The sequence below is a fragment of the Notolepis coatsorum genome, assembly GCF_963971535.1.
Source record: "Notolepis coatsorum genome assembly, chromosome: 12".
NCBI lineage: Eukaryota > Metazoa > Chordata > Actinopteri > Aulopiformes > Paralepididae > Notolepis > Notolepis coatsorum.
Window position 1 is genome coordinate 49543531 of NC_140176.1, and position 27825 is coordinate 49571355.

Consider the following 27825-nt stretch of genomic DNA (forward strand, 5'->3'; position numbering starts at 1 on the left):
TGGGCTGTCAAAAATAATAATAATTCAAATACAATTCACATAGACTTGTTCTGGTTATTCATCATGGATTCCATTAAAGGTGCCATAGAATCTAGATAACATGCAGCCACTAGATTAGATTAGATTCAAATTGGAATGAGAGGTGTCCTTGACAATGCTGCATGCCTTCCTCAGATACCATTTGTGATGAATAGACTCAATTGCAAGGAGTGATGTACCGGTGATACGTTGGGTGGTGATGTTTTCACTAGATTTTCACTCCCCCTAAGCCCCCTCACCTACCTCCCATCTTCTCCCCCTTTCTTCTCTCTCTCTCCCTCTGGTTCTCACTTTCCCTTTCTCTTTCCCCTCTCTCTGTTCTTCTCTCTCTTTTCTTCTTTCTCCCTTATTTATTGTAATTTTCCTTGTATACTATTGCTACTGTAATTTTTATTTATTATTTATTTACTTGTATGCATGTACATACAGTAACCTTGCTTTTGTTGCAGCCTCCCCCTTCCCTCAAAAGGCCTTTGCTTTTTGGTCAGGCTGCTTTTGTATATAATAATTTCTTCTTACTTGCTTGCCTGGGTAAATAAAGGTTAAATAATTAAAGTAATTTTTTTTAAAGGGGACATGCATTGCTATTCCTTTCATTATTTGGGAAACTTTACACAATTCCTGTGAGTCTATGGAACACATCTGTAAAGTTTTTTTCAAACAAATTAATTGTTTTATATATATATATATATATTTTTTTTTATTGGTCTTTTTCCCCCTCCATTTTCCTCCGATTTTCTCCCATCCCAATGTTAGTCGTATGCCAATTCCCAGTCCCTTCCTGGTCGCTGCGCTTTACCCCCCACAGTCAGATCATTTGGGAGAGTGGAGGCTACCACGTGCTTCCTCCGACACACGTCCAGCCAATCACCGCTTCTTTTCACCTGGCAGCGCGGATTCTCATTGAGAGGGCGTAGCGTGTGGGAGGACCACACTATCCCCCTCACGTCCAATCCGCGCTTAGCAGGCGCCCCGACCGAACTGTAGGAGTCGCTGTTTACAACGACCCGGACCCACCCCGCCAGCTTCTCCCACCCTCTGATACAGCCAATTGTATCAGTGCAGACGGCCAGCCAAGCTGGTGACAACCCCGGAGCTGTGAGCTGGATTCGAACAGGCGAACCAAGCTCACAGCTCCGGGGCTGGTGACGAACGCAATCTCCGCTCGACCACCTAACCGCCTCAATTGTTTTATATTTTTAATCAAGTACTCAAAAGCTAAAATGTTCGATTTCAAGCTGTTTTGGCTGGGCTCCGCCCATAAGCGCTTTGAGTGACAGTCACCCACAGTCTGCGACTGGCAGACAGAGAGAGAGAGATAGAGAGAGGGACACGGAGCATTTACACACAACATGGGTGTCAAAGATATTTTGACAGTGATATGTGAGTGCTCCCAGGGAGAAGACTCACACCAGCCCTGCGCGCCGGTCCAGGTTGTGTGTGTGTGTGTGTAAATGCGTGTGTGCTTCCCCACGCGCTAGGGTGACCAGGTCCCAATAAACCAAATGTGGGACAAAGGGTATGTTTGTGAGGGACAATGTGGGACACCCCCCCCCCCCCCCCCCCCCAGCGCGCAGCCCCCCCCCCCCCCCCCCCCCGCCCTTTTGGTGGACTGTCCCTCCTTCAAGGCTCATCCGCCACTGTCCTCATTAAAATGACCACAAGCCTAATATGTTTTGCCCTTATTCATTTTATTTTTATTTTCCTTTTGCCTCTAATGGGTGTCAAAATAATAATAATAATAATAAATACTAAAAAATTAATTAAATACATTAAATAACCACCCAGACTTACAATCACTTATCAAACAGAGCAGGAACAGTAACACAAGTCTCAACTCACAAGTCCAGGGATTCAGGGAATGAGCAGGGGGGAGGAAGGATGAGGGGGGACTTGCAGTGATGGTTGGGAGCAGGAAAAGGACAGTGCTATTTCAATATTTGCTATGAAATGCATGTATTCAGTTCACTCTGACTGCAGGAAGTTGAGCGTGTGATTATCAAAAATATGTGTGCAGTATATTATTAATATATTTTAGTGAAATATATGGCAATATCCATTCCAACCATATCATAATATATGGAAATATAATAATATACACACTAATATAATTACCATGTGTATATTTGTAAATATATTGTGGATATATCCTTTGATATTGATATATTGATATTGTTGTTTTGATATTGTTATTGTAATACATTTAATAATATATTGGCAATACTCCCACTATATTCCTAATATATTTGCAATATATTTCATTTTCCCTAAGGGAATCTACACCCTCATACACACATGAATTTAACACACCTTTGGTTGTTTCCTCCCGTGGCTTAACCGCTGGCGTTTTGAGTTCTCTGAGACAACTCTCCACCAAAGCAGGGGCTAGCACGTCGGTTACGATGGCTGCTGCCTTGGTCCGACCACAGGCCATTGTCTTGGCTATGTCAGAGTCGGGGAAAATGGTAGGGGATAGCTTGGTACCACAGTCTGCTGATCTGTATGACTGGGCATGTTGGACAGTGTGGTAAACAGTTGTTGTTACCTCTGCAGCAGTTATTTTGTCTGCTTGTCCAACGTCTTTTGGTCGGAGAAATGCGAACATGGATTTTGACGTCTCTTTTTGTGTAACCCGTTTCTTGTGGGACTCAGCTTGTCTATGTCGTTTTATATCAAATTCGCCCCCATGCCCAATAGAGAACGAACTATTGCAAAGTTCACAATAAACCCTCTCTGCATCCCCCTCGACATTTCTCACCCATGGGTATTCTGTTTTCCATTCGCTACGGTAACTACACCTCTTTTTGTTTGGTGTGTCCTGCATTTTTTTAAGTACGAGTGTGTTCTAGGCAGCTGTCGGTGTCTTCTTCTTCTTAATGGCGGGTCGCACGAGCTGTCAGTGTCACTGTCACTCAGCTCTTTGCTATCGCGGAGATTTCAAATAGGCCCTGCTTGTGTGTATATTTTCCCCAACGGAGCTTCACTTCCGCGTTCGGGGTTCCATTGGCTGGGGGGGACGACGTTCGCGCAGATGACAACCAATAAGAGGGACATGGTCTCAATTTGCGTGACGCGTGAAAAGAGACAGTTTTGCTGTGCAATCACGCGCAATGCGTGATATCTGGTCACCCTACCACGCGCCGGTCCAGGTTGTGTGTGTGTGTGTAAATGCGTGTGTGCTTCCCCGCGCACCGGTCCAGGTTGTGTGTAAATGCGTGTGTGCTTCCCCGCGCGCCGGTCCAGATTGTGTGTGTAAATGCGTGTGGGCTTCCCTGCGCGCCGGTCCAGGTTGTGTGTGTGTGTGTGTAAATGCGTGTGTTTGTTTCCCCGACAGAAGCTCCTGTCCCTCTCTATCTCTATCTCTCTCGCTCGCTCGTTCTCTGCCTCTCTCTGTCAAAACCCGCTTGAGGAAGTGTCGGGTATTTCCACTCGCTCTTCTGTTGAGCGAATGGTTGTGCTACAACCATAGAGGGGGCGTTACTGCAGATCAGCTCCTTGCTACGTCGCATTGCGAGTCAAATCAGAATGACCTAATTCACTGGGGGAGGAGATTGTCTCAACTGAATTAGAGCAATCCGCCAAAATGGTAATTGAGAGAAACAGACCCATTGATACTAGGGATGCCCCGATCGATCGGCCAGCGATCGGTATCGGCCGATATTCAGTATAAATATGAGATCGGTGATAATGCTTTATTTTCGCCGATCGTCAAAACCGATCGAAAAACATGATCCAATTCTTAGCGGAGATCTCATTGCTGACTTCTCTCTCAGACACACAGAGCTGCGTGCAGCGTACAGCCCCTCCTCCTCCCCAGCCCCTCCCGCACTCGTGTAAACAACAGGCTCCTATGCCTCGCAGTCTGCTATAGTCTGGTGCATGCGACGTGAGCTAACGTTGGCTACCTACCGAGCTAACGTTACTGTTTAAACTAAATGACCCAGTGACTACATGAGGCATTGTCTAACGTTATATAGCTGGCTAGCTACTGATAGCTGCTGATATCAACAAATGCTCCAGCAATAGTCGAGTGCATGATAAGTTACCTCCGTTGACTCGGTAGCTCACGTTAGCTCACGTTAGCTCTAAACTAAATAGTTCACTGAGGCGCTGTCTTAACGTTATCTAGCCGGCTAGCAGTAGCTATAGATAGCTCCTGATATCAATGTCTTATAACATTGATTCGATGCGTATTCGAGCTGAGGGCATGCTGAATGTGATTTATACCAATGGGGTCCAGCTGCAGCGCCGGAGAATCCTGGCCGTAGCTGGAGGCTACTCGAGTACACACAGACAGTGGAGCTGTTTGCAGATAGCGAGCATTTTGACTTGTTGCGTGGTGGCGATGTCTTGCAGATAATACAACTACAAGTACAAGTCTAATTATATAATATATATATTTTATAAAAAAAATATATATATATTTATATAAAATGAGAATAGACTACTTTTTGATGACGACGGGGGACAGTTACAGGGCACGGGAGAGCAGTATAGGAGTGGCGGACATATCGGATCACAGTGCCATATATCTGACAGTAGATCTAGAAGGGAGACGGAGGAACACGATTTGGAGACTAAATGTAGGAATATTAAATAACAAAGGGGTGGTGAGTCAGATCAAGGAGGAGATAGCCAGATATAAGGAAGAAAATGACAACGGGGCGGTAGACCCGAACATTCTATGGGACACACTGAAGGTAGTGATAAGGGGGAAATTGATGGAAAAAACAGCAATGCTGAAGAAGGCCAGAACGGAGACATATCACAATCTGATAGGGAAGCTGAAGAAGCTAGAGGGGAGACACCAGATATCAAAAGAACAGGAAACGCTCTGAGAAATCAAAGAAGTAAAGGCCAGGATAAATAGGGAATTATTGACGGAAATAGAAAAGAAAGCGAGGTTCATGAAACAAACGTACTATGAAGGGGGACCAAAAGCGACCAGACTGTTGGCTAGGAGAATTAGAACGCAACAGAAGTTGAACACGATACACACAATAAGGGATACAAAGACTAATGAAATATTGAGGGACCCAGCTGAAATAGAGAGGACATTTAGAGAATACTATGAGAAATTATACACACAGCCAAAAGCAGCGGGAGAAGAGGAAATAGAAACATATCTGGAGAAGCTAGAGTTACCATCGATAGGGAAAGAACAGAATGAAGAATTAAATAAAATAATTACGGAACAAGAACTGGAAGATGCAATTAGTAGAGATAAAAACAACAAGTCTCCGGGGAGCGACGGATTCCCATCAGAATTCTACAAGACATTTAGAACTGAATTAGCACCCATGTTAGGGGCGGCGTTCAGACACACGATGGAAGAGGGGAAAATGCCCCCCTCGTGGAAGGAGTTTCTTTAATAGTTGTCATACAGAAGTACAGAATACTTTTGTACAAAATGCTTCTTACTGTTGCGCTCCAGAGACTGTGCATGACAAGATAAGTATGAAATAAAAACATAGTAAAAATTAGAAGAAAAAAAAGAGGTCACAGTGTTCAGTTTAGACATATGTACAATGTTCGTAGACGTAGTTACCATACAATCTACAATACTGTGCAGTGTACTAATATACAATACTATATAGTGCAAGGCATAAATGGACGAGGTGCAGTTTAGGTACAATTCACAGTAGGTGTACGAGTTGTAGTGCAAATCCTTTATCAATAAATATAAAGTGTAAGTGTGTTTGTGTGATCTAAAGTGTGGAGAGTGGGTGCTGCAGTGTGTTGTTTGTTTGAGTGAGTGTGTGTGTGCGTGTGGGTGTGTGTGCTGTGTGCATTTGATGGTTGTTGCATAGTGATTATTGTTCGTTTAGCGATTATTGTTCGTTTAGCAGCCTGATGGCCTGGGGATAGAAGCTCCTTCTGAGTCTTTCTGTGCTCGCCATAAGACTCCGGTATCGCTTGCCTGACGGCAGCAGTTCAAAGAGGCAGTTGTTCGGGTGGCTCGAGTCCTTAATAATTCTCTTAGCCTTCCCCTTGCACCGCTTGTTGTAAATGTTCTGGAGGGTGGGAAGCCCCCCTCTAATTGTGCGTTCGGCTGAACGTGTCACTCTTTGTAGTCTGCTACGGTCTTGTGCAGTGCTATTCCCAAACCAGGAGGTGATGTTGCCGGTCAGGATGCTCTCTATTGTACATGAGTAGAAGTTCCTAAGGATCTTCTGACTGACTTGGAACTTCCTTAGGCGCCTGAGGAAGTAGAGGCGTTGTCGTGCCTTCTTCACAACACTGTCAATGTGTGTGGTCCATGTCAAGTCCTCGGATATGTGGGCTCCGAGGTACTTGAAGCCATAATCACCACGATACCGAAGGAAGGGAAGGATAGGGAATTATGTAGTAGTTTCAGACCTGTGTCCATACTTAACGTAGATTACAAGATGTATACATCGATAATATCAAAAAGATTTGAGATGTTTATGCCAGACATTATAGATGAAGATCAAACTGGATTTATTAAAGTGAGACAGACACAGGACAACGTGAGAAAGACATTACACATAGTAGAGGAGATACAAAAACAAGGGGGTAGCGCGGTACTGATTAGCCTAGATGCAGAAAAAGCGTTCGACAGTGTGAGCTGGACATTTTTATATAAAACATTGATGAGGTTCGGACTGAACGGGAGGGCGATGAAGATGATCAAGGCGCTATATCAAGAACCGACAGCGAGGGTTAAGGTGAATGGCAGCTTGACGGATAGAATCAGATTAGAGAGGGCTACCAGACAGGGATGTTGTCTCTCACCGACGCTCTTCGCCGTTTTCATAGAACCACTGGCACAACTGATCAGACAGACCGAGGACATCAAGGGAGTAAGGATAAAGGGAACGGAATATAAACTAGGCCTATTTGCAGACGACGTGATAGTATACATGAGGCAACCAGAAAAGAGCTTCCCGGCACTGATGGATCTACTGAAGGAATATGGCCACTACTCAGGATACAAACTAAACGTGACAAAGACACAGACCTTAGCATGGAACCATTCTCCAACGACGGAAATTAGAGAACAGTACGGGATAAGATGGGACATGGACAAGATTAAATACTTAGGGGTGAACATCACGAGAGGGGTGGAGAAACTGTTTGAGGCGAATTATACACAGATAAATCAGAACATCAAGAGAGACCTAGAGAGATGGACAGTAATGCCCTTGGACTTCAATTCAAGAATAGAGGTCATTAAAATGAACATACTATCAAGGTTACTGTACCTATTCCAGTCACTACCGATACAAATACCACAGAATCAATTCAGGGAGTGGGACAGACTGATATCGAGGTTCATATGGGCGGGGAGAAGACCACGGGTCAGATATAAAACACTACAACTACCAAAGGAAGAGGGAGGGATGGCAGTACCCAGCCTACAAGATTATTACTATGCAGCACAACTGAGAGCAGTGACGTGCTGGTGTAACGACAGATATGAAGCAAGATGGAAAGACATTGAAAAAGAAGGGGAGGGATACAAGGTACAAGCTCTGGTGGGAGATGGGGAACTATTTAAAGAAAAAGAGGGACTATTAGATCCAATCACCAAATGCACCTTGACCATATGGAACAGAGTAGTAAAAACACACAAATTGGAGAAGCAGTCAGGGGTCCTGAGATGGGTAGCACATGACAAGAGATTCAAACCAGGGAGGTTAGACCATGGATTCAGAAGGTGGGAGAGGGGGGGGGGGGCAACAGCGATATGCAAAATGATGGAGAAGGGAGAAATGCAGACACTACAAAAATTAAAGGAGAAATTTGGACTAGAAAACAGGGACCACTTCAGATATCTACAGGTTAGAGACTACTACAACAAATAAATAAGGGGGGCCAAAGACGAGGAACAGAATGGAATAATAAAGATGATAGTATGGGCATACGAAGGGGGGCAAGGAAGAGTAATATCAGCAATATACCGAGCTATAATGACCAGCAAGGGACACACGACCGATTATATAAGGGAGAAATGGGAGAGAGAACTAGAGATAGGAATAACGGGGAAGGAATGGGGGAACATATGCGAGGTACAACATTCAACAACAGGATCGAGAATATGGAAAGAATTTGGATGGAAAAACATAATCAGATTCTTTATAACCCCAGAGCTGAAGGGAAAATATGCACCAACACAAAAAGCATGCTGGAGGATGTGTGGGAAGGAGGGGGCAAATCACACGCACATATTCTTGGGATGTCAGAAGCTGAAGGGGTATTGGGAGGAGATAGGGGAAGCAATGATCAGAATATTAGGATACGGGCTACCACAAACAGGACTGGTGCTTTACTTAGGAGACCTGACACACGAGGGAATACAAGGGGGGGACAAATATTTAATAAAGATAATGTTGATAGCGGCCAGAAAAGCAATAACGAGACTGTGGTACAAGGAAGACCCACCGACAATAGCAAAATGGGAAGGAATAGTGGAAGAAATACAGGATATGGAAAGGATAACACACATGCTGAGGTTACAGGAAGAGAAATTTGGGGAAAGATGGGGAAAGTGGGAGGATTATAAAAGGAACGAGAACGACATCACAGAGGAAGAACCAAATGCAACACAAGAGAGCGAAGAGTAAAGGAGGAAAGATGTTCAAGGAGGGTCTATGAACCCATGTCACACACCTGTACTTTAGTTAGTATTTTCTATTTTGTTTTTGGGATATTACAATTGCTGAATGCTTTTATACCTTATTATTTATGTCTGTTTAACGGTGTGATATTAAATATTCAGGGATGATGTGGTTTGTGTATGGGTGAACCAAAAGGCAAAGTGAAAGTTAATAAACAAGAAAAAAAAAAAGGACGAAGGAGAAGGGAAGAAAGAAGCTCAAGGAGGGTCTCTGGACCCAGATCACACATACAAGCCTTAGTCAGCATTTATCATCTTTGAGTAGGAATTACCTGTTTATGCCTGTTTAAGGGAGATACACAATCAGCCTTTGTATCAAATACCTAGAAAACAACAGTAGGGGAACCAGACAACTAACCATGTGATACCCATGTAAATATTTATGTGCACTGTTTTTTCTTTTTGTTTTTATTGTGATGCTATTCTCTTTATTTTTTATTATTTATTTTTTGTAAGTGCTGTATGTCTAAAAACTGTTAATAAAAAATTTAAGTTAAAAAAAAAAAAAAAAAAAAAAATTGGACCTGCAAAAAATCTTTAACTGATCAATAATTTCTATTTTCTATTTTATAAATCTATAATTTTTTGGGGCGGGAAGCAATACCTTTATTCTGCACCTTTCTAAATGCTCTGTGGATGTATGTATGTTTTAAAAATGATAATGTAATCTATAACACTTTTAACACATGGATTAATGACTTGTTTTATTCCTCTCAGGACTTCGGGGCATGTGGATAAATTCTCTGACTACATGGTGAGAGACGCCAAGACGGGGGAGTGTTTCCGTGCCGACCACCTCCTCAAAGGTGACTCTGTTCCTCCTGACACCATTCTGTCATTCAGACTCACAGAGTCCCACTCTTTTCCTGTCCTGTCTTTGCTCAGGACTGTCCATTATTCTGCTACCCCGGTAAGCCCTACAGGGTGTCACCTTTCAGCCCAGGGGGGGAGAGAATGGCCTGGTTCTGGAAGGTTCTGTGACCCCAGCCCAAAGCCTTGTCATTGGCTTAACTGGGAGTGTCCTCATGAGACCTGTCTGCAACCTGCATACTGATATGATAACAGCCTCCTTGTTGATGATATCAAAACCACACTGCCATCATCACATTTTATTGCAATTTATAGGATTTCTTTGCTCCCAATTTGCCCATTTGTTTTGATGTAAAAATAAATAAATAAAGATTTTCAGAGTCAGACAAAAAGTAAAAGATAGATACCAATGTGTCTTCAGTAGAAAGCTATCCATCTGCAAGCTAGCCTAGCTTAGCAAAAATGAATGGAAGTGCATATATGGACCGGCTAGCCTAGCTGTTGGGCCAAAAACACCTCTCCCAGAGTTTTAAGCTAGGCTAGTGATCCGTATCCGCTTCCATTCATTTGTGCTAAGCTAGGCTAGGAAATTGGTATCTATCTTCTTGTCTGACTCTGGAGAAAAAGGTAAGCGCTTTCCCCATAATGTTGGCGTGTTCCTTTAAGGTATGTTAAAGGGAAGCTATACATGTTTTGACCTGCTGGAGAGAGTGGGTTATTCCTCTGGGGTTATTGGGGAGAGGGTAGGGTATAGGACTGGAGCAGGAGACAGCAAGCCGACTGGTTTGTCAGGTCATGGTATTCCTACAAGCTGCACAAAAAAACCTTGTTATAAGGGTTTCAAAAGGGTTCATGATTGAAACCCACTCACTTTAAACAATCAACCCACTGCAGCACCCACTCTACACACTTTAGAACACCTAGACACACTTTATATTTATTGGCAAAGAATTTGCACTACAACCCATACCTCAGGACACCTTACTGTAAATTGTACCTAAATTGTACCTCATCCCATTTCTGCTCTGCACTATTTAGTATATTGCATAGTATATTGTATGGTAACTCAGTTACTGCTATCCTGCATTGAACATTGTACATATGTACATACTGAACACTTGTGTCTACGTACGTGACTTCTATTTTTTACTTTTACTTGCTATACTTATTTTATTTCATACTTATATTTTGTCTAGCACAGTCTCTGGAGCGTAACAGAAATAAGCATTTTGTATAAAAGTATTCTGTACTTCTGTTGACAACTATTAAAGAAACTTGAAATGTATTGTGTAGATTATAGGGAGTAGTACCAGATTGTGTAGTGGTGATTAATGGCATTGTTGTGATCATTGGCTGGAGTTCATAGTTCACATAGCTTGTATTTTTTCACTGCATCACCAGTGGGGAAATAAAATCACTGTTGTTTATAAGACCATCTCATGATTCATTCAACCATGACTACTTTGTTACATATCTTCTCTCAGCCTACTTGAAGAAGCTGATGTCAGATGACAAGTGTTCCACACAGACAGCAGATGAGATGGAGGACGTTATCACTCAGGTGTGTGTGTGTGTGTGTGTAAAAATATCAATGTATGTTTCACAAACACACATTTCTCATAGGGGTGATGATGATAAAAGGGACATTTCGAGTTCTATTGTTCTGTTGTGAGGAGGACATGTGTAACGGATGGTATCATGAAGCGCAATCAAGAAGGGCTGGGGTGAGTAGCGGTGCTATGGCCTATGGGTTAAACTCACTCTTACATCCTCAAAATACTCATAGACCCAGTACTTAGAAGTGAATTCACCTCTTGGTATAGCGGTCTGTGTTGCTGCCTGCGGTGTGGGAGACCGGGGTTCGACTCCCACTCGGGGCATCGAAGTTTGAGGTGACGTTGTCACAACCGTTACACATGTAATAATCGATCATCACTATATGATCAATTGTTACCATTCTTGTATTCATTGTTGTTTCTTAACTGTGCACTGTTTAGTCTGAGCTCGAAACACAAACATTTCATTACCTGCAATGCCCCTGTATTGTTGTGTATTTGACAAATAAAGAACTTGAACACTCGGCTGGTGGAGAGCAGACCTCTAGTGAACTGCAGACACGATTTCTTCAACTATTCCTTCAGCTGTCCTGAAGTTGGGCTCTACTACAGTTGAAAATTGTTGACGATCACGTCCGACGTTCACTAGAAGTCTGACGTCACCTGGGGTCAAGGTGGCCAAACTCCTTTATGTTCTATTATTACTTGTCCTCTTCACAACAGAACAATGTGAACAGGTTAACAGTGAAATGTCCCTTCACTGACCCCTACTGGCCAGGGAGGGAGTCAGTTAGACACACACACACACACATACATATTCATCTGCGAACTGTGCTCTGTTGTTTCAGATGGATAATTATTCCCAGCAGGAGTTGGCGGAACTCTTTGTGAAATACAACGTAAAGTCTCCGCCCACAGGAAATGACCTCACAGCCCCCACCTCCTTCAACCTGATGTTCCGGACATCCATTGGACCAGGGGGCAACATGACAGGGTACAAATAACACTCGTGAATGTACTAGGACTGTCACACGTTTTCTTATTTATTATTCGGTCTAATTATTCTGACAAATAATCAAGTTAATTGGATTTCTTAAAAGAAAAAAACACCCTTTTGAAATGTTTTATTGCAAGAAATATATAACTGTTGTAGTCTGAGCCTCTGCAACTTAATGACCAATATTACCAAGACCTCCCAGGTCTTTCTAATATACAAAATAAACAGTATTTATCAAAGAATATGCAAATGTATTTTTTCAGCACTTGAAATGTATAGAAATATATACAAATGTACCAGCAAAAATGTTGTGTTTGAACTTGAACTCGTCTTGATGAATGAAATTATTCTTCCTTTTTTGTATTTCCAAGATGCTTTGGAACGTATTACTAACATCAGTGAAATGATACCCAGAGGCATAGAAGCCCAGAGGCATAGAAGACCAGAGGCATAGAAGACCAGAGCCATAGAAGACCAGAGCCATAAAAGCCCAGAGCCATAGAAGACTAGAGCCATAGAAGCCCAGAGCCATAGAAGCCCAGAGCCATATAATACCAGAGGCATAGCAGACCAGAGACATACTGTAGCAGACCAGAGGCATAGAGCCATAGAAGCCCAGAGCCATAGAAGCCCAGAGCCATAGAAGACCAGAGGCATAGAAGCCCAGAGGCATAGAAGCCCAGAGCAATAGAAGCCCAGAGCCATAGAAGGCACTGCCAGAGGCAGTACATTTATCTCATCGAGGAGTTTTTGAAACACAATCATTGGAGCTACTCCATGAGCCACGACAGCCCTACTGCAAGCAGAGTCTCACGTTGAGATAATTCGTTGTATTGGCGTCGTATGTATTAACTATCTGGCTCCACAGCTACCTGAGGCCTGAAACTGCCCAAGGAATGTTCCTCAACTTCAAGCGGCTGCTGGAGTTCAACCAAGGCAAGCTTCCTTTTGCTGCTGCTCAGATCGGCAACTCCTTCAGGAACGAGATCTCTCCACGTTCTGGACTCATCAGAGTCAGGTAGAAACTGATTTAATTTCAAACCTTTATTTAAACTCGAAAGGCAACTGAGGTTTCCCTAATTTACAGTCACGCAGACTGTACATACAGAGTTAAGCAAAAAAGGCAACAATCATAACAATAAGATGAGTAAGGATAACAATCAATACAAATACCGGTATGTACAACTTGATTGACAAAGGTTGGAGATCAAGGTTTTAAACTCTGCAACAGAGGGGAGAATCTCAAGCTTTAAGGTCTGTTGGAGTTCACTCCCATGTGCTTCCTTTCCTATTAACACTTTAAGGTGGGGTAGGCAATTTTGGAGAAGTGAGCAAGAGTGAGGTTATGTGTCCAGCAGAAATGGAGCGAGTTCGGCAGCACTTTTCAAGCCTGATGTTGTGCGCTATGCACACTCCCAGAGGCAACAGCAGCTTCAAGCTAATATGTAATATGCCACACAAAGGTACTCGGTAGGCAGTTTTGCACTGTATACCTTTCAACGAGGAACACAATGGTGGTGTTAGTTTTCCGATGTGACCCCGGGAACGCCACTTGGCAGGCCAAAGAATTCTGATTGGTTAACATTCAGGCACCCTGAGATTTTGGAGAATCTCATTACAGATTATTTTCTCTGAGCATTTCATTTATTGGTAGCTATTGGGACGTAAAGAGAATTTCACCAAATATTACCAAAATGTGCCTACTCCACCTGTTATGTTATTATCAACGAGTGGATACACAGTATATAACATCTATGTACTACTATGCACTCAGAGTGTAACACACACGCTTCGTTTGTGGAATCAGATGGTGGTATTTATTTATCTGACTAAGCCTCTTCACATTGCTGATTATTTTAATACTATTTTGTAAACAAGGTGTCTACGCTTAGGCAGGGAATGGATAATATTGTCAATACCAACTCTGAGGTGTTGATAAAAGAACACATTATGAAGGATAAAAACTGTGTTTTTGAATTCCAACAGGTGGATATTCTGACTGTGGATAGGCTATTGCCCTCTCTACCAGTCTCTAAATCCACTGGTAATGACCACCTGGATAGCAAATTGTTGAGAATAGCTGCGTCTCATATCTCTGCACCAATCTGTCACATTTTTAATAGGTGTTTAATCAGTGGCATGTGTCCTTTGTTATGGAAGGAGGGAAAGATCCTTCCACTTCCTAAAGATGCTAAATTACCTTTTGGAGGTCCCAACAGTAGGCCTATTAGCATTTTACCTGTTCTCAGTAAATTACTGGAAAATATTGTGTCTGAGCAAGTCCAGGCCTACTTTTCAGCTAATGACATAACAACTGTACACCAACATGCATACAGGGCCAGTCATTCGACCAGTACTGCTTTGACACGAATGTCTGATATAGTTGGCTTTCAGCTATCGATAGTTCAATGCTGGTGGGTGCTATTATGTTAGACTTCAGTGCCGCATTTGATGTGATCGATCACAATCTTTTAATACAAAAACTCATCTGCTATGGTTTTAATAACTCAGCAATTAAAATTTTCAGGAGTTATTTGTCCTCGAGGTCTCAGAGGGTCTATTTTAATGGTGCTTTGTCAGGCAGTAGACGGTGTCCCACAGGGGAGTTGCCTGGGGCCCCTCTTATTCTCTATTTTTACTGATGATATGCCTTTTTCTATTCATCAGGCTAGTCTGACTTTATATGCTGATGATTCAACCCTTTATTATGCTGCAGCTACAAACTCTGAGCTTAATCAGGTTTTGGCTGGTGAATTGGACATTTTATATGACTGGATAAAAACAAATAAGCTGGTGCTTAACATATCAAACTGTTTGTATGCTTTTTGGGACCAATCAAAGATTGGCACGTAAACCTACATTGGTTCTACAAATTGCAAGTCAACCTATACAGCAGGTTGAAAAAACGAAGCTTCTAGGCCTTTGGCTTGATAGTACTTTATCATGGTCTGATCACATAAACAAAACTGTTTTTAAAATGGGTAGAGCTGTTGCTACTGCCAGGAAATGTGCACCATTCCTTCCATTTGCATTGTTTAATCAGATTGTTTGTGCTTTAGTTTTGTGCCACTTGGATTACTGTTCTGTAGTGTGGGCTTCTGCTTCAAAACAGTTGCTAAATAGGTTACAAGTGGTACAAAATAAGGCAGCAAGACTCGTTCTTGGTTGTTCATATAGGACTAGTGTTGTTCAAATGCATGAACGTCTTAGTTAGTGTGGAGAAAAGACTTTCTGCCAACTTATTAATTTGTTTTCATAAAGTGATCACAACCCACAGTCCTAAATATATCACGGATAAAATAATTTACAGCTCAAATGTGCACATGCATTTTACCAGAGGGGCAAGTAGAGGGCAGATTATTCTACCCCATGCAAATACTAACAGTATGCAAAGAACAGTTTTATATAGGGCTATCAGGGCATGGAATTATCTTCCAAGTGACATACGTGACATAAGAGGTGTAGCAAGCTTCAAAAATAAATTAAAATCTTACATGTGAGCCAATATTGATAATGTTGAGTTATGCAATATGTTACCGTTGATGTATATATTTAGATATAATTTGTTTGCGTGTTAATGTTGTTGCGTTTCCTCGGTTGGTACGTCTTGCTATGTTGTGTTTCCTTGGTTGGTATGTCTTGCTATGTTTTATGTGTATTATACTATGTATTATGTTTTAATTGCAATGTATATGTTGTAATGTTTTAATGTTGTCTCGGACCCCAGGAAGACTAGTTGACGTCTTGGCGTCAGCTAATGGGGATCCTTTGCTAATAAACAATAAACAAAACACTATTTGACGAACAACGCCACTGACCCTTAGCTGCCAGAGAGGTACCTCTCTTGCTGACTTGTTGTTCACAATTTGTAAGTCGCTTTGGATAAAAGCGTCAGCTAAATTACTAAATGTAAATGTAAACTAAGGATGCACCTATATTGACAGACAATTGACATCACCCGATTTAGGCTTTAATGGAACATTACACCAAATAAATCAGATTTTATTTTGCCCACAATCTCAAACATATCCCCCAATTACAAACCAAATTAATTTGTTTGTGTTGGATATCAGTTTTTGGCCTCAAAAACACATTGGTTTATTCCTATTCATATGAATACTTCATTACTTGTCTCTACAGAGAGTTCACCATGGCGGAGATCGAGCACTTTGTGGACCCTGGAGACAAAGTCCACCCAAAGTTTCCCAACGTGGCCGACCTGGAGATCCTGCTGTACTCCTCCAAGGCCCAGACGAGTGGCCAGTCAGCCCAGATCATGAGGCTGGGGGAGGCTGTGGGGCAGGTAAGGGGGGGTCTCTCCATGTTGCAACATGTCATTCTGTCAGTAAACTCCTGATTACTGATTATCCTTAATCAAAGACTTTGTTGTGCGCCTCCATGAATAACATCTGGTCAAATTCTTCCATGTCAATACCTAATAGTGAATGTGTGTGAATCACAACTCGCTGAGCGCATGTAAAAGGTTGAACCTCTGCCTCTCTGTGTTTGTCCCAGGGAGTGATCAACAATTCCGTGCTTGGTTATTTCATTGGAAGAATCTACCTTTACTTAATCAAAGTGGGCTTGTCTAAAGATAAGGTCCGCTTCCGTCAGCACATGGACAACGAGATGGCCCACTACGCCTGCGACTGCTGGGACGCCGAGACCAAAACCTCTTACGTAAGGTCGACCTTTTACTGTTTTATCCTCATGAATAAACCAAACAATATGAAAAAGGAGATTCAGAGATTCACCTGAATACATCCCCCACCCCTCCCACCCAAACAGGGCTGGATTGAGATTGTGGGCTGTGCTGACCGCTCTTGCTACGACCTCTCATGCCACTCCAGAGCCACCAAGGTCCCTCTTGTGGCCGAGAAGCCTCTGAAAGAACCCATATCCTTCCTTCTATACCTGCAATCTGTTTACAATACAGACCCTCATCTGCACCTTACACTGTTTATTTTTCTCATATTTTTATAGTTAGTTATATATTATATAGTTAATTATATTGTGTACACTTTATTTTCTCTCATATTTTTATATTCAGATCAAATTGTATTGCCTATGTCCTTCTACTATTACCTCAACCTTCCCCCTCCCCCATGCTGCTATGATGCCCGAGTATTCTGGATATGATCTCATTGACTATAATATTAACACGGCAGCCATTTTGCTCTTATGTCATGTTCAGGTTGGGATTCATTGGTCAATAAGGTTAACGACAGGTTATGTATATAACCTAGTTATATGAGTACTGGCTAAGCGTCCCGCTCTTAAGCCATACCGAGATATACCTCATCTCATGTACCTATTGTACTCCATCAACGAAAAAACAAATACACCCACCACCTGCCAGGCCCCGCCCCTATAGTGGCGTACTATAAAGTACTAGGCGTGGTCACCACTCACTCTTCCTCGGGAAAAACTTTTCCAGGAAAAGATTCCCCAAGGGAACTCAGGGCACGCTAAGAGCGGGACGCTTAGCCAGTACTCGTATAACTATAGCGTACTTGCATCGCGTCCCGCTCTTAAGCCATACCGAGATATGGGGTAGAGCGGACGCGACGCCCGACAGATGCACCCCCTGAGGACCCGTAAGCCCACATCAAGGGGAAAAGGGAAGTACTGTCACCCCATCCTTCCTAACGAAGAGGGGGCGCAGTCAACTCCACCCGAGTGCGAACAAGAGGGAACTAGAACCCCTTGAACACACAGCACAGGCGGAACCACGTCTGACTCAACACACTGTGGCCCATACCCACACACCCCTGCTACCCCACCAAAGGACGGGAAGCAGGAGAGGCCACCGACCCCAGAACCGCCTGGGAGACAGAACCCCCGGTCATGTCCATGAGGTAAAACCTTACGAAGGGACCCGGGGAGGACCATGAAGCTGCAGCACAGATGTCCTCCACCGAGGCCCCACCCAGCAGAGCGGCAGAGGCCGCCACCCCACGAGTGGAGTGCGCCCTGACGCCCCCAGGGGGATCCAGCCCGGCCAACATGTAGCAGAGGGCAATGCCCTCGCACAACCAATGGGACAGGCGCTGTTTCGATAGTGCCTTACCGGCACGAGAACCACCGCGACAGACAAAAAGCTGATCGGTAGCCCTGAGGCCCTGAGTACGGCTGAGGTAAATCCCCAAAGCACGGACCGGACATGACAGGTGAAGGCCCGCCTCCAACTCACTAGCGTGAGGAGGCGGATGAAACGCCTGAACCACAATATCCCTGGATCGGAAGGAACTCCGGATATTTTTAGGCACGAAGGCAGGATTAGGCCGCAGAGTGGCACCGCAATCGGAACGAAAAGACAGGCACTCTGGTCGTACCGAAAGAGCACAGAGCTCACCCACGCGTTTAGCGGAGGTGACGGCCAGCAAGAACGCGGTCTTGAACGACAGCTGTCCCAACGGCGCTTGCTCAAGAGGCTCAAACGGGGCCAAGGACAACCGACCGAGGACCAATTGAAGATCCCAACTCTGAGCCAAAGAGCGTTGTACCGGCTTAACGCGTCGAGCGCCAAGCAGGAAACGCTTCACAAGAGGGTGGCTGAACAAAACATCACCCTCAAATCCCTCATGATGGGAGGATATAGCTGCTGCATATACCCTCACCGTCGACGCCGACAGTCTATCAAGGAGAGACTGGAGGTAACCAAGGACAGCATCCAGGGGGCAGGAGACTGGGTCCCAGCCCCCCGCCTTACACCACTCTTGGAACATACGCCATCTGCCCGCGTAAAGCGCGACAGTGGAGGGAGCATGCGCATTCCGGATGGTATCAACCACAGAAGGGTCCATCCTCTCCAGACTTACCCTCTCACCAGCCACACCATCAGACGTTGGCCAAACACCGGGTACTGAAACAGCGACCCGTGTGCTTGAGAGAGGGCCGTCGCCGACCAAGGAATAACCCATGGCGGAGCGACCAGTAGCTGGATCAAGACCGGGAACCACACTGCCGTGCCCCGGTCCGGCGCGACCAGGATCACCGTCCTGCGCTCCCTCCGTATCCGCTACAACAGCTGACTCAACAGCTGTATAGGAGGAAAGGCGTACAGAAGGCCGGGCGGCCATGGAAAGATCGAGAAGGCATCCACCCCCAAGGGGGGATGATCTGCCCGACTGACCGAGAACCACAAGGGGCACTTGTGAGAGCGTCGGCTCGGAAACAGATCTACTGAAGCCTCCCCGAAGCAATCCCAGATCTGCCTGACTATATCGTGGCGCAGTTCCCACTCGTCGCGACGAGGACCGCCCCGAGACATCACATCTGCGCCCACATTCTCCACACCAGGGATGTGGAGCGCCCTCAGACTGCGCAGCCTGCGAGATGCCCATAGCCAGAGTTCGACCGCCGCCCGGTGCAGGCGGATGGATCGAGTCCCACCCTGCCTGTTGATATACGCCGCTGCCGTCATACTGTCCGTTCTGACCAGAACGTGCTGGCCTACCACCAGGTGGTCGAACCGTTTGAGGACCAGGAGGACCGCCTTCAATTCCAACACATTGATGTGCAGTGTAGACGGGCCAGCATGGACCTTCGTCCAGCTGCTCCCCACTGCGTTGGTCCGACACGTCCCTCCCCAACCCGTGAGAGAAGCGTCGGTGTAGACCGTGACGTGTGAGCGCCTGCTGCCCATGGGGACCCCAATGGCGAGGATACCCAGCCTCCTCCAATGGGCGAGATCTCTCCATATCGACAAAGGAACCGTCAACTGTTTCCATTTGTCCCTCACCGGATCTATTCCCATACTGAAGAACCATCTCTGTATCCTCCTCATGAAGAGGAGGCCAAGAGTAACCACCGTGTGAGCAGATGCCATCATACCGAGCAGGCGCATCACTTGCAGCGCCGTGACCGTCCCTCCCAGACGGAAACCCCTGAGCGCGTGTAGGATAGACACCCTCCGTTGCTCCGAGAGGGTTACAATCATGGGCCTTGACCTCAACGTCAAGCCCAAGTACTCCACCTGTTGACTGGAAAAAGGCGTACTCTTCTTCCAGTTCACAGCAAAACCCAGCCTGGTGAGGAATTCCACCACCAGCCTGGTATGAGACCTGGCAACCTCCTCCGACCGGCTGAGGAGTAGAATGTCGTCGAGATAGAATAGAACCTGTATTCCCCGACGACGTAGAGGCTCCAGCGCAGTCGCTACGCACTTGGTGAATGTACGGGGAGCCAGAGAATAGCCGAACGGCAACCTCTGGTACTCGTACGCTACGCCCTGAAACAGGAACCGTAGGAACTTCCTGTGAGGAGGGTAAATCGGGATGTGAAAATACGCATCCTTCAGGTCTATGGAGGTGAACCAGTCTCCCCTTCTGACAGCAAGCAGCAGGAGTTTGACGGTCAACATTCTGAATGGTCTCGCTACAATCAGACGATTGAACGCAGTATAGGTCTGACCCCTCCCATTTTTTTGGGCACCAGAAAATAACGGGAGTAGACGCCTGACATCGCGTCCTCTCTCGGGACCACGACTACGGCCTGCTTCGCCAACAGAGATTGGATCTCGTCGGCCAGAGCTGTCACTGCTGCTGACCCTGACAATAGGGTCTGCACCAAACCTGAGAACGGAGGGTGGGGTTGTGCGAACTGCAAAACAAGCCCCTCCCTCAACGTTCTCTCTATCCACCCCTCCAAACGGCATTCTTGTCGCCATATGTGAAAATAATCCCACAGCGCACCCGCTGTCAACTGACGCTGGGCGGCAAGGAACGGTAGATAGTTGGCCCGGTCCCTCCCGCTGTGCGACGCACTCAAGGGGGGACCCCAACAGAAAGGGCCGGTTTGATACGGGAGAAGCTGCCATCAAACTGGTTGACACACACCCCCCCCCCTGAACACCCCTCTAGCGCATGCTGAGGAGCTCTTCTACAGCTAGACATGCAAGGCGTGAGGACCCCATGGGCTCCTACACACCGTAGCCCTGCAGTGATATTGCTATCACCCAAATCACGCTCGCCTCTTCTTTGCAGACCACTGCCGCTCTCACGGGAGTGGGAGGCATCAGCGTGATACCCCGCCTGGCGAAGGCGAGGCTGGGGTAACCCTTGCTGAGCATTCAACCAAAGAGGCCTCGAGTCCCCCTGCTGACCACTGTAAATAGTGGCAGCCGTAACACCAGGCTCACCCATCACACAACGTGTGGTGCAGGAGCCACGTGACAGCACAACATTCTCACGGACAGACCCAGGCTCAGCCATCAACTGGGTGTCAGCCCCTGTCCCCATGAGAAGAGAAAAGTGGGGCCGCATGCGCTTCAAAGAAGGTTTGCGGCCCGCAACCAAAGGAAAACGATCAGAGCCCCGCTTCCGTGGGTAACTGAGAGAGGATTGAACGGGGAGCGGGCTGCTCGCGGCAGAATGATGACGGCTTGTTTGTTCCAAGCCGAATACACCCAAAATGGCCGATCCCTCGGCCGCCAAGGCTGTCGGCCTTGTGGATCCCTGTTGACTCTCCGCCCACTGGCGGGGGAAACATGGCCGCCTGTCGAGGGCCTCGCCACAGTCGTTGACGAGGCCGTGCTGCATAGCGTGAGGCGGTGTGGGACCCAGATCAACAACCGCCTGCGCCTCCACAGAACGACCAAAAAGTCCTTCTGTGGAAAAAGGAGTCGTGAGGAGAGAAAATCTATCTTCTTCCACAAGAGGAGAGTGCTCCAACCAGACATGCCTATTAACAAACATTGATGGCATCCTAATCCTCCCCGCAGCTATAGCTTGCGACTGAGTCAAGATCTCTATAACACCACAAACATGCAACATGTTTACAGTGTCGGCTGGACCCATAGCCCCACTACCCGACGCCAATGTGGACAGGAAAATAGACAGCTGAGCCATAACACTGGCCGCCGCTAAAAACCATCCTGCAGCAGTATACCACTCATCCGTCCATACTGCCACCCTCCGAGCCGATTCGCTCTCAAGCATCGGTCGGGTGGGACATCGTTCATCCCCGCCGGGGCACAGGATCAAAGCTACCTGGCTACTTAGCCACGGTACACCCGGCCTGCACCCTGTTGTCAACCCTTTTACCCGTAAAAAGGGTAAATAGGACTCAGCAAAACCCCCCACATTAGCTACCGACTGACCTTCATTAATGAACCGGGCAAGAGGGAAAAGCGGCAACGTCCCACGGCGGGGAATATTAGAACAACGACCCATTTCAGCAGTAGCATTAGTGTTAGCAGCATGCTCCAGGATCGCCCGGAAACCGTCCACTTCAGGGGAACGTTCACCAAGCCATCCCGCCCCTGGCGCCGACACACACTTCACAGCATTACTAACACCAACATCAATGCCTGATGACACAGGGCCTACCTGTGTACAAGCCGGCTCGATAGCCTAACCTTGCACGCTGCTCCTCGATCTGCTGCCACAAGACGAGGAAACATCAGAATAGGCCTGACGTGTCGCTGAAACATGCCCCGAAGATTCCAGGGGTAAGCAAACCTCCGGTAAGCATTCAACATTACGCAATTTCTCTAATCTTTTCATAGCACTAGTTACATAGGGTGACTTGCAGCCGCTATGATTGAAACGAAATTAGAGGAAGAGTGAGTGGTGACCACGCCTAGTACTTTATAGTACGCCACTATAGGGGCGGGGCCTGGCAGGTGGTGGGTGTATTTGTTTTTTTCGTTGATGGAGTACAATAGGTACATGAGATGAGGTATATCTCGGTATGGCTTAAGAGCGGGACGCGATGCAAGTACGCTATATAACACCTTATTGACTAATGAATCCCAACCTGATCATGACATAAGAGCAAAATGGCTGCTGTGTTAATATTATTGTTTTAATAATATATATATTATGCCTTTTTAATATCCCAGTGATATTAAGATAAGATTAAGATATTAATCCCGTAGACATGAGTCAATGGAATAGTGTGAGTATTAACCTTTGAAATGTAACTTACTGTACATAAACCACAAAACCCAACAGAAAAACACTCAGTATTCCAATAAATATCAGCATAATAAGCCAAGTATCTCATCCAGGTTTCTCATCAAAGGCTTATCTGGGTTATTATGAACAGGAATATGATGTTTACATGTGCCAACACAAAATGGAACACTAAAATATCCCAACTATTTAGGAGATGTAGGCGTTTATGAAGTGAAGTGTCTGAGAGCACTGGTCAATGTCTCGGTGGTATTGATCACCTTATTGTCTTACTGTGTCTTTATCAGATACAGACTCAGTGTACAGTAGATTATTTAATGTTCTTTGGCCACTCTCTTCTGATTGATTGACTGATCCATTAAAATTATCAAGGGTGTAAACACTAATTAAGGTGGTATTTGTTTGTTAAAATAAGTGTTAAATAGCTCTACAGTCTGACAGCCATCACTGATTATAGAGTGTTTGGTCAGTAACGTGGGTCTCCCAGTCCCTCCACTCTGCAGTAAATGGAACATAAATATTCTGGTTATACGTTCGCACAGGTATCCAATCAGGAGAGAGAACACTATATATATATTTTTTTTTTATACTTATTTCAAGAAATCGTGTCGAGTCAAATTTGCTGGCAGATTATTTTACTTGTTTCAAGCACATATTTGTTTTTATTTCTTTTTGTCAGACCATTTTTGCAGTGTGGAGTTCTCTCTCCTGATTGGATAACGTTTTAAAGATCAAAGATTAAACTGGACTTTGAATAAGTCTTTATTCATTGCATTTATAATGTTGCCATGCAGCGACGCACACATGCGATGGGCGGCACACACAGGAACACACACATGCAATTCTTTGGGGTCGCTGATGAAATTTCGTCTCTGTGCTTGACCCATCCCGTCGTCCTTCCCCCCCCCAAGGGCAGCCGGGACCAGACATGGGCTGCGGCGTGGGGCCGAGCCCGGGGACCAATCCAAGTGCCCCTGTCCTTCTTCGTCAGGGATGCGACAGCGTTAGCGATCTGTTCTGCATGTTTTTCCATTGGGTTTTATATTCTGGAGAGGAAACCCTTGCGAGCATGGGGAGAACATGCAAACTCCACACAGAAAGGCCCGGGAGATACCCCACTTGGGTACCTGGCAATGCAGCGACCTGGTCCCCAAGCGGGAATCGAACCCTGGACCTTCTAGCTGTGAGGCAACGGTGTTAAACACTACACCACCGTGCCGCCACAAGTGGGAACAGCATACCAGAACATTTATTTAGTGTTTACTGCAGAGCAGAGGGACTGGGAGACCCATGTTACTGACCAGACAGTCTATATCAGTGATGGCTGTCGGACTATAGAGCTATTATTTTATGTAGACCACTTATTTTAACAAACAAAAAGACAGAAAAGACTGGATTTCCCCAGTTTAAACAGACGATATGATATAAACATCACAAACCAGGGTTAGTGTTCAGGCAATGGAATCTCCATTATAGATATGGACATTACAAACAACACCAGCAGCAAATGGCTGAGTGGATTATGTTAAATGCTATCGTTGTTACACAAAATGTACAATGTTTTCTTTTTACTTCGACAAATATGTGAATGTGTCTTCAGTAAGCAGCTGCATCTCCATCCCTCACATTCATTCTCCTTAACATCTTCACACAAAGTTGTAAATGTTGTCCAGTTTGAGCCCAACAAAGGGGGCATAGGCAAGGCCTACAAGAAGGAGGCCAAGGTGATTCTGGAGCACCTGGCCATTTGTGACGAAGGCTTCATCACTGATCAGGAGGAGCTACTCAGTGAGACTGGGTAATTATTGATCGCACTGGTCATAGTTGAATAAATGTCCAGTTCTTATTTGTGTTTAAGCACCCCACACTTCCGGTCCTTTTTGCATGCCCAGTATTTGTGTATTTGTAGCTGCGACCAGCAGCTCTATAGGTCACTCTATCTGTCTGTTGGTCCACAAAAAATGTCCTCACCCTCTAGCTTCACCCTAGGAGGAAAATGGGCATGGAGGTCAAGTGTGTGTGTGTTTATCTACAGGGAATTTACAATTGAGACCGAGGGCAAGTCTTTCAAACTAACCAAAGACATGGTCAGCATTAAGAGGTTCCAGAAGACCATACACGGTGAGATACCTTTATTTAATAGTTAATTTCCTTTCCTTTATTTATGTTACTTGGGTTTTGTGTTGTATGTTGTTACAGTGCGTCCGACTTCAGGAAAGCTAGGCTATGTTCACACTGCAGGTGAAGGTGGCCCAAATCTGATTTATGTTTTACATGTGACTCAGATCAGATTCTTTCATGACAGTGTGAACAGCACAAATCACATGGAATCTGAGCTTTTCGATTCTGATTTGGCCCACTTTCATACGTGGTCCTAAATCAGATACAGGTCTGATCTTTTGCAATGTGACCTCAGTCAGAACAGTCATGAGACTTTCATGCAACTTTCACGTCACTAGATTAACATTTGTCACAATTGATTGATTGAAAATGTGATTAACAGATTGCAGAATGGGTACAGTACAGTATGGCTCAATACACACTTGTTAAGGGGATGCAGACCAGAGAAAGACTTTCGTCTTGTTTACATCAGGGTCCCCCATTTTCAATTCATCATAACATTTATGACATACTGTTACATCCAGACATTTATAATATACAAATATACAGTACTGTTTCTTTACAGACAGAGTTTCTAAAAGAGAATATATACATTTGAGGGGGAAGAAACTGTACATTGGAGGGTTTGACATTGGTTTGACATTTACCAGGGCCAGTTTAGAATTGCAGCCTCCCGTAGGTGCTCTTTGAGAGCAGTTTTGAAGGTGGGTAGGGATTCGCATTATTTTGATCAAATCTTTTTAATTTTCCTTTTTTTACATGAAACGAAACACGGCACAATACAGTTACCACAATAACAAACAAGACATCACCGGACAGACACAGCAGCAACAATAATAATAATAATAACAATAATAATAATAACCATAATGACAAGACGCCTAATAATTCAATGAATACAAATGAAATGGTTATAGTACAAACTAAATATACAAAGGAAGGAACAGGAAAAAAGAAAAACAAATGTATATACTATATAGTGAACATCTTGAGCCCCCGCCATCTCCAGACACGGCAGCCACGATCCCCATCCCCCGAGGAACCCCGAGTCCGGCGCCCCAGCGAATCAAAGCATTATGCCTCTTTAACACCACGACTCGCCGAGAACCCGAACCAGGAAGACTCCAAGCCCGCGACCATCAGACCCACAGCCAAGGGGCCAAAAATACCCCACCCGCATAGCAACAAGGTAAAATAGAAATGATAAAATATAAAATAATTAAATATGGTGGTCTTGATGGTCCGGCTCACGTGCAGTGAGCCGTGCGGCGTTCCACATTGTTGTGGCATAATTGCGAAGCGTGTTTAGTCCCTTGTTTGAGCCGAATCTGGGTTGAACATGATTTGTGGAACTCCCTCTGGTGTTGTGGTCGTTGTATTCACTGACCTTTGGGAAGTATTTCGACATGTACATGGGAATCTTAGTGGTGTAATCTTGTAGACCAGGCCCATTGCAAGTTGCTGTACTCTGTCGTCTACTCTAAGCCATCCTAGGTTGTCAAAATGGGCAGGGGTGAGGACGTGAGGTGGGTTTTAGGAGTAAGGTCAAGCAGTAGTCTGACCAGTTTGTTTTGTGATGTTTGTAATCTTGTTTTTTAGTGCCTTTGAGGTGCTTTGGTACCATTATGTCCATATTCTGTTAATTTGTGCATGCGGGTCAGTTCAGGAATGTGACCAGGTCACACTGGAATCTGATATATATGTGTACAGCCAAACCAAAAAGATCAGATACAAGCAAACAATCTGAATTGAGCACTAAGGCTTGCAGTGTAAACAAGACAAAGGTATTTTTCTGGTCTGCATCCTCTTAGCAGTTGTTAGTATTGAGCTGTAGTGTATTGTACCCATTCTGCAATCTGGTAATAAAGTTTTCAGTCAATCAATCAGTGTGAATGTACTGTAGCCCTAGTTGCCACTATGGTGTCAGCTAATGGGGGCTCTAATAAATATTGAGTAGAAGAGAGAGGAGGACTCTAAAGCCTGGCTTTATACCCGTGAGCGCAGGGTAGCCTTCTTGTTTTTGTGGGAAGACGCCTCTCTCTCTGTTCCCACAGTGGAGGAGATTGTTCCCAATGTAATCGAGCCGTCCTTTGGCATTGGACGAATCATGTACTCCATCTTCGAACACTCGTTCCGCATCCGAGACGGAGATGAACAGAGAACGGTAGGATCTGCTTTGAAGCAGGAGTCCAATCTGAACGAGACCAACTCACATACACACACACGCAGACACACACGCACATCCTCATCCACTAACATTTTGTCAAGCCTGAACATTAGAAGCACTAGATATTACATGACTTTTTATTTTTTATTATTTAATTTAATTTAATTTGACTTCAGTTTAATTCCAGTAGTTTCATAAAAAAAATTAAATGTAAAAATGTGATGATGAATATTTTTTAAGGTGAAATATCTTCATTTCAGATGACTCCTCTCTTCTGATCATATCTTGTAGTATTTCAGCTTCCCTGCCTCTGTGGCTCCATACAAGTGCTCCGTTCTCCCGCTGAGCCAGAATCAGGAATTCACGCCTTTCGTCCGGGAGCTCTGTGAGTAGAGACTCTGTGCCTCAGTGCCTCATTAAATAAGCTCATTAACATGCAGCTCTTATTATAATAATGATACCCGTGTAAAGGTTTGATATGAATGACTTCTTTTTAATTTCAGCAGCTTTTAATATAACGATAGACGTGTAAAGGTATGAATTACCTCTTTGATGGTCAGTCAACAATGTCCTAT

At 44.9% G+C, this 27825-nt stretch overlaps 1 protein-coding gene across 2 annotated transcripts in view; it reads left to right on the forward strand.

The window, feature by feature from the left end:
* Positions 1 to 27825, forward strand: part of LOC311237742 (glycine--tRNA ligase-like) — a 60521-nt gene that overhangs the window by 1794 nt on the left and 30902 nt on the right. The window contains exons 5-15 of one of the 2 annotated variants that reach the window (XM_084325718.1): positions 9398 to 9486; positions 10975 to 11051; positions 11895 to 12040; positions 12912 to 13061; positions 16184 to 16346; positions 16559 to 16723; positions 16832 to 16938; positions 24614 to 24760; positions 24941 to 25083; positions 27138 to 27247; positions 27542 to 27635. In XM_084325718.1, coding sequence (XP_084181844.1) covers positions 9398 to 9486; positions 10975 to 11051; positions 11895 to 12040; positions 12912 to 13061; positions 16184 to 16346; positions 16559 to 16723; positions 16832 to 16938; positions 24614 to 24760; positions 24941 to 25083; positions 27138 to 27247; positions 27542 to 27635 — 1391 coding nt within the window. The remainder of the gene's footprint in view (positions 1 to 9397; positions 9487 to 10974; positions 11052 to 11894; positions 12041 to 12911; positions 13062 to 16183; positions 16347 to 16558; positions 16724 to 16831; positions 16939 to 24613; positions 24761 to 24940; positions 25084 to 27137; positions 27248 to 27541; positions 27636 to 27825) is intronic. The other variant, XM_084325719.1, reaches the window with a different exon arrangement.